Consider the following 7,447-nt stretch of genomic DNA (forward strand, 5'->3'; position numbering starts at 1 on the left):
GTGAATGAAAGTTGACGGCGGTCGCCTCGGACGTCTGCCTGATTCCAAGTCTGCGTGTTTCTCTTTCCTCTGCCGTGATACCCCTCTTCCGTCTGCAGGCATCCATGCATGCAAGCAAATCTCTATCAGCACCTGTCTCCTGAGCTGCTTCCCGCCCTTTCCATAGCTCAATTTGGCTGATACCCCCCCCCCCCCCCCCCCCCTCTGCTGCTCAATGGCGTTGAAGACCCCCACAAATATGTCACCAGATGGAACTATAATGTGTACAGCGGCCAGCCCAGAAGGCCAAATTTACATCCAACGCACTCGCGGTGCACGGTCTGCCAACCCTGAGAGGCTCAACCTGGACCACCGGAGTCTCACTGTAAGTGGCGTGTCGTGTTTCTCCACTTGTGTCTCCACTCGTGGGTTCTGGATTTGATTGGGCACTGACACCGCTCGGGCTTGTGTTGGCCAATCTTCAGACATGCTGCACTCTACTGGGAGAGGAGAGGCTGAGGCTTCTCAACTACCAACATAATAACATCACTTCACTGGCAGGCCTTGGCGGTATGCCCATCCCACCTTCCTTCCTCGTAAACACGACCTGCATGTTACCTCTGCACTTTCCTTGCTTTGGGAGAACAGCTCTTTCGTGGTGATTGCTGACTACGTGTGTATCCCCCGTCCGGTCCAAATCGTGTGATTTTTGCAGGCTCCCCCAACCTTGTGTTCCTCGACCTGTATTCCAATTGCATTTCTGATGTGACTCCCCTGAAGGCCCTGCCAAGCCTGCGTGTTCTTATGCTCGGCCGCAACAACATCAAGACCGTTGAGGTTGGCCACAACAGGAAACCATATGCTTGAATGCGCTGTTTTTTTACGTTGCCGCTCCCCACTTTCACACTCGTTCGCCGACCTGCGTACTCATCCACTCTCACGCCCACTCATTCATGCAGCCGTCTGCTCCCAAACGTCCAGATGAGGTTCTCATGGTGTTCATGTTCGGATGCCTGGGCCCCGGCTAACTGTACCCGCGCATCGGCACTGATGCTCTTGCCATGACTACCGCACAGGGGCTCGCTGCACTCCCGAAGCTTGACGTGCTTGACCTCCACAACAACCTTATCGACAGCACTGAGGTCAGTTCTCCACCCTCACCAATCCCTTGACGAAATCAGGGGAACCGAGACCCACGCAGCCAGCGCTGTCGATCGATGTGCTCAGTTCATTGTGCACATGCGCCCCGTGCCCGGCCTGCAGGGCTTGAATTCATTGCATGTCCTCCGCATTCTCAACCTTGCCGGCAACCAGCTGCAGAGGTATGCACCCCTCCTTTATGGCCCCTTGCTCTTGGACTATGAATCACGTGCAATCCGATTCAATCCGATCCCACCCCTTCCAATCCAGTCGAGAAAAGGTCGCCCAATTACGGGCGGCACCGCCATTTCTGTCCGGGTTTTCACCTTCCCTCTGTAGCGCGTTGAATCTCGACATGATCTGCCATATGCATGTGTCCCATCCCATCTTATCGTATCTCATCTCATCTCCTCCGGTCGCCTCCCGTCCCTTTCCTGCCCTCCCCTGGCCTCCACTCCTCTCCGCAACCAATGCCATCACATCCCATTGGTTTGTCTGTCTGTCTATGACATATTGTCTCCTGCGCTGCGCATCCCATGCCACTGTCACGGCATTTAGAATTGGCAACATGAGCGGATTGACGAAGCTGGCGGAGCTTAACATTCGCCGGAACTTTATATCATCTCTCTATGATGATAGGTCACGAGGAGGTAACGGGCCCCCATGCCATGATGAGGGGGAGGGCAGGGGATCAGGCCGGCCGGTGGGCCGGCGTTTCTGTCCTACGACCTGCACTTACAGTGCTCGTCCCTCACCCACTCTCGTACCGAAGGCAGATATTGAGGCATGTGGCATTGCTTTGCAGGTGGCCCCGGGGCGGAGTGTCCAAGCTGCTTGCCACCTCAACTGCAACGGCTCTTTCTTAGCCACAACCGTGTGCTCTCTACTGAAGAGATGGCACCGCTCAGCTCTCTCAGCAATCTGCAGGAGCTGGCAATGGATGGAAATCCCATCGCCTCGGCTTGTCACCCAAAGGACTACAGAAGGAAGGTGGGCCTCCCACTCCTCGAAGGGGAGCCTCTTAGTGCACCTCGTCCAAGTTCAACCCGTCCTTGCACATCTCGAGCGCCCAAAGTGTATCACGGGTTTCTGGTCGATGATTTCTCCCAACGCTGTGTTTGCATGGACCACAATGTGAAGGAAGTATCATAACCTCGCTCTTGTCTGGCTAACACCCCCGCCCGACACATTTCCCGTGTCTCCATCAGGTCCTCAGCATGTGTCCACAAGGGGTCAGGATGCTTGACCTGGCAGAGCTCAATGACGAGGAAAACAAGGTCCTGGCAGAGAACCACCTGGTAAGGGCGGCAGTACAACTAGAGGGGCATGCTCAAAGGACGGTCAGGTGGTAGCATGGTGTTGTTCGTGTGAGTATGTCCCAAGGGGGGGGGGGGGGGGGGGGGGGGCGCAGACACACAAACAGTGTCGTCAATCCGAGCCTCAATGCATCTCTGATGCTCATGTATCCTCCCCTCGCTTCTGTGGTGCATTGAAATTGACATATGGCCCAGAAGGTGACATTATAATGCCATCCTATCCCAACAGCACATGCCGTAAAGTGTAGAAGAGCTCCCTCATAACGGTAAGGGACCTGTAGGTCGCGACTGACTGAGCATGCGCTCAACCTGCTGAACTGTGCTCTGATGTCTGCTGTAGCGCCGGCAGGCTGTTCTGGCACGTATCGGCAGCACAGGGCAGGGCATGGAGGAGCCTGACTCTCCGGTATACCCAGCAGTACATCTTTGGGTGCATTCTGTTTCCCTGCCCAGCGCACGACTCCGCTTGAGTGGTTGATGATGAATAATGTTCGCCCCGCAGCGATGGTCGACTGCCAGTCCATGCACACACAGGTGTTAACCCTGTTACACTGTTGCCATTTTGCTTTTCTATTCAGATGTCGGCAGACGTTGACATGCTAGGATACGGCATTAGTGGGACAGCCGCAACGTTGCAACAGTCGGCAGCTACACCTCCAAAACAGGTAGGTAGCCACGATAAAGTTGATGTGTGCTAGTCGAGCGGAGGCGGGTCCATTTCTACGTACAGGCGGAGCGTCTGGGGAGGGGTTAGATAGACATGTGCACAGGGGGGGAGGGAGTGGAATTGTGGCAAGGAAAACGGGAAAAGACAGAGGTTTTGGGCCGGGAAGTCTCACTGCATCGGGCATGGTGAACCCAATGCAGCAGAGTGGCGGTGTCGCAGAGACTATTCGACAAGGCATCCGTCCACCAGCTTCAGCTGTGACCTCCAGCGTGACCAGGTGACGGCCTCCCCCCCCCCCCCCCCCCCCCCAAAAGTTTAGTCGGTATCCCGAGAGCCAGACAGAGTTGCCGTGTGTCCTGTCCTGTTGTCGTGTCCGCACTGATGCGCATCTTCACGTACCTCCCACCGTGCAGCCAATCATTGTTTGAGATGTCTCACAGCTACTTCTGCTTCTACTGCATGGCAGGACTGAGAAGCGGCCAGGAAAAGGAGACCAGGAAATCTATGCGCCGGCTACCGGCACCCAGGTGTTGCCTTCATGTACCGCACACTGAATGCAGGTTCACTTGTCGCTAGAGCATTCACAGACGTGTCCCACAAGGCCAACCAGGCATAGCCCTATTTTCATTATGAGGGACTCTGCGAGAGCCGGATGAAAGTGGCCGAGCATGTATGGACGCAAGAGAGGGGGTGCTGGGGTATCTAAGCTCGGTTGTGAGTTGTTTGTTCCTTCACCTCCCCCAGAGTGTCTATAATCACCCATTGGGCAGCACAACTGGTGTGACTGGATATCTTGGTTGCTGCGTGGCGTTCAGGTGGCAGACGAGGGAGAGCCGACTGCATCGACGCCATTGTCGGAATATGGCGAATTGGGTGAGCACCGAAAACACTGGACCAGCTGGTTTGGCAGTGGATTGGATTGCCTTGCATTCGATCGCGGGCAGTGGATGATGAGTGTTTATTGTTGCAGTGGCTGCAGCATCCCACCTTCCTGATGGGTGCCCCGACCCCCTCTCGTGCAAAGAGACCTGAGATGTGTTCTCATTTCGTACATTTCTTGGTTCTGTCTGCCTGGCTGCCTGCCTACTAGCAGAGGTCACTGGGGAGCTGTCGCACCTGTGGACAGAGGAACTTGAAACAGACTCGGAGTCAGAGCTAGAAGCGGCAAACCTGCCCATGGTGGCAGTACAGACAGGCGGAGGTACCTTCCTTGAAGCCTTCAATTCACGTCGCTTCGCAGTGTGCTGCCCAATTGTTGCTAGTGTTTACTGATCTTGAAAACTGTGGGTTGTGCTCTGGCACAGACTCTGCATCGTACCATGGCATGTCTTCAGGGTCCTCTGCAACAGATCTTGTGATGGCTCGGAGGAAGCAGCAGCAGCCGCAGGCAAGCACCAGTTCAGGAGATGTGTCGTTGGGGAGCTACGGTGGCCTGTCAATTCGCCCAGTCTCATCGCGCCCGTTGTCAGGGAAGCCTGGTGTCTCAGGTCTGTTTTTCCCGCACCGCACTCCCACCTCCGTCTGGTGGTCACCCTACAACCTTAGCGCGCCTTACACCTGCCCTTGGTAGCGTCCCGCCTTGCCGCTCCCAGTAGGATGATTCCAGCGCTCATCGGTGCACATGCAGGTCCAGCAGGTCCACACACCTTCCTCAACCCCCCCCCCCCTGCGCTCCCACAAACACAAGCCGATCCCCAGCAGGAGCTTGACTGCGCAGTCTCTGGCTGATGTGTTCGCCGATCCTTGTGCCAGCAGCTGCATTGAATATGATGCCATTCCCATCGACTGCAGGGGAAGTGAAACGAATGTATCGAGAGGGGGTGAGCCATTACACCTCCTCAGGGATGGACAGCACTGGCCATGCAGACGGGTACTCGGAGGTGTATGAAGACGGAAGAAAGCTGCAGATATATGGAAAGGCAGCCGAGGTAATCTTGCATGCTATGCTGCGATTCCATCTGCAGAGACTGGTCAGAAAGTGCCACCTCGGATGAGCCGCCCAGCTCAAGTATGCTGTGTGCAATGTTACATCTCATGTGCTAATTTTTTTCTGTGTTTGCTTCGAGAGGTGGGGCTTTGCTTGCACCTGCCGTTCTTCAATACTTTTCCCTCGGTGGAAGATCCTGGTTTCAGTTCAATGCTGGGTGTGCTTAGCCATACTCACGCTACTCCGACGGACGCTCACGGATGTCTGTGCACCGTTGCCATCAACAGAGACTTCGTCAGCCATCTGCCTTTGCAGCGGAAGAGGTTTCCATCTTCTATTTGCCTTTAGAGGAGCTCGAAGGTAGGCTCTACCTACTATCCTGCCCAATTTCGTGCTTTTTCCTGGCTTGTGGGTTTTCCACAACGACTCCCCACATGATTCCCTTTCCAAACCTGCGTTTTCAGGTTTTCTTCCTCTGTGGCTGTCTGCTGCCCCCGCTTCCCGTGTGCCTTCTGAGATCGGACAGGCCACGAGGGACGGTGCTACTTGCTGCACTCCTCTGCGGCTGTTTATCGTGTGGATGTCTTCTTTCATCCTTCCTGTGTTTCAGACGGATTTTCTGAGTCCTGAGCCGTGAGGCCTGCTTTGGCAGCACTCCTTCCCGTCATCCGCATGTACACCCCTCAACCACTTGTGATGTCCCTGTTCTTTGGTCGTCGCAGAGGCTATGCCCGTGCTTGCAGCTATGGGGAATCTGACAATGCTGACACTCGACGAGAACAATATTCACTTTCTTCACCAGTTGGATTGTCTTGGGTCCCTTGCACAGCTCCTCAGCCTTTCCATTGGCCCACGGAACCCTGTCAGGTGCGTAGCAAAGACATGGTGCCACAGTTAGAAATTTTGGCATTGGTTCTGGGCCGAAGGTATGGCCGGCGGAGTGCGGAAGAGAGTGGTTATGGCGGGCGCAGCTGCTGCTTGACCTCCCCCACTAACGTTGTGACTGTGCCGCTTTGGCTGGCTGTGGCGCTTTTTCTCCCTCGCAGCGAGTTGTCGCTGTTCCGCCCATACATCCTCAGCCGCCTCCCGCAGCTGCAAGCATTAAACAATGTCCCTGTCAAGGAGGGCGAGGCTGCAGCCGCGCAGGCACTTTTTTCCAACTATGATCAACTGTGTGAGGTGCGTCAAAGCCTGTTTCTGCGCATCCTTTCCTCCACCTGATGTTGCCCTCCCGGAGCTGTACTCATACACATGTCCTGCCATCTACGGTCCTGCCCTACGGCCCTTCTGTCCTGCCGATCTACGGTTGCATACCGTTGTGCAATTTCCTGGAGCAGTTGGTACTGGTGCCTGCTGCCCCTTCATGTGGCGTCCATTGCTAGTCCCGAGGCCGATGAAACCTCATGAGGAATCTGCTTTGACTGCAATGTGCAGGCCCAGCAGAACAGCTCCCTGTCGACAGCATTGTCATTGCTTCCGGAGCCAAGTGGGGAAGCTGACGAACCTGATGGAAGCCTGCTCCCGGGCAGCAAGTCTACACCCAGCCTGAACTCAGCCTACCAAAACTCTAGCGGCCGCTCACGTGCCGCGCCCAGGTTGGCGGCTTCTTCTGTCCGTGAGGCGTCCTTTCGCGCGTCTGAGATGTACACAGAACAGATGCTGCTTCACTGCCGCAGTGCCTGCCACAACCTTGAGCTGTTTGAGAAACAGTGGGCAGACACCCTCGCAGGGATAGCATCAGAGTCACTCAACGCTATGTCATGACCGTAGAGTTACCCGTAGGCCTCTTGTCCGCCGACAGAGCCAGATATCAATAATGAACATGTTGCCACGAGCCTGTGTTGCTTTGGCGTTTTGTCAAGTGTTCAAACCATGAGTTGACGATTCCATGCCTCAACAAAATTTCTGAAAGCTTCAGGAATCTCAGCAGGGAGTACTTTTATGTGCCCCCTGTGTTATCGTTTGGTTTTGCAGAGCGGCCGTGGGGGTGCATTTCCCTCTCTGCGGTAGACAGGGGCAGCGTGCGTGTCACATCTGTCATCAGCAGCCAACTGGTTTCATCGCCTGCTATGAGTATAGCAACCCCGTGATCATTCACATCACCAGTTGTGGAGGTCAGCACCGCAGGGTGAATGGCACTTGAGAACTGCCCTGGAGAACTTGTTGATATCATGCACGTGTGCCCATGCCAGGTGGCATCTTTTACAATGCCCACATTTCTTCTCTTCTGCACTAGGTACCTTTGGGCAAGGAGGAGGGGACAGGGCTCAAGAAAGCGAATAGTGCACGGAAGGAAACGGGGTGGGACAGGACAGCACGACGACAGAGGATTTTGAGCGGGAGCGGAAGACGACAGTGACAGAGGAACGGCAAGAGGGCAGAAGTGGAGGGGAGGAGAAGGATCAAGGAAGGGAAGGG

General features: G+C 55.3%; 1 protein-coding gene across 1 annotated transcript; it reads left to right on the forward strand.

The window, feature by feature from the left end:
* Positions 1 to 243: 243 nt before the first annotated feature.
* LOC142356129 (uncharacterized) lies at positions 244 to 6,830 on the forward strand. Its single transcript, XM_075408093.1, has 20 exons — positions 244 to 364; positions 465 to 549; positions 695 to 816; positions 1,056 to 1,121; positions 1,243 to 1,301; positions 1,678 to 1,769; positions 1,925 to 2,109; positions 2,328 to 2,417; positions 2,776 to 2,841; positions 3,014 to 3,100; positions 3,306 to 3,379; positions 3,569 to 3,629; positions 3,918 to 3,975; positions 4,196 to 4,303; positions 4,407 to 4,589; positions 4,894 to 5,030; positions 5,317 to 5,389; positions 5,752 to 5,896; positions 6,076 to 6,208; positions 6,464 to 6,830. Exons 1-20 carry the CDS (start codon positions 260 to 262, stop codon positions 6,791 to 6,793), a joined length of 2,259 nt encoding a protein of 752 aa, XP_075264208.1. The 5' UTR covers positions 244 to 259; the 3' UTR covers positions 6,794 to 6,830.
* The last annotated feature ends 617 nt before the right edge of the window (positions 6,831 to 7,447 follow it).

This window comes from Convolutriloba macropyga, unplaced genomic scaffold (genome assembly GCF_964194025.1).
Source record: "Convolutriloba macropyga unplaced genomic scaffold, txConMacr16.3 SCAFFOLD_5970, whole genome shotgun sequence".
Lineage (NCBI taxonomy): Eukaryota > Metazoa > Xenacoelomorpha > Acoela > Convolutidae > Convolutriloba > Convolutriloba macropyga.

Coding starts and splice junctions, on each gene's coding strand:
- LOC142356129 (XM_075408093.1), top strand. CDS start 260: ATGTGTACAGCGGCCAGCCCAGAAGGCCAAATTTACATCCAACGCACT. Junction 4,590..4,893: donor AGGGAAGCCTGGTGTCTCAG/GTCTGTTTTTCC, acceptor CATCGACTGCAG/GGGAAGTGAAACGAATGTAT. Junction 5,031..5,316: donor TATATGGAAAGGCAGCCGAG/GTAATCTTGCAT, acceptor TGCCATCAACAG/AGACTTCGTCAGCCATCTGC.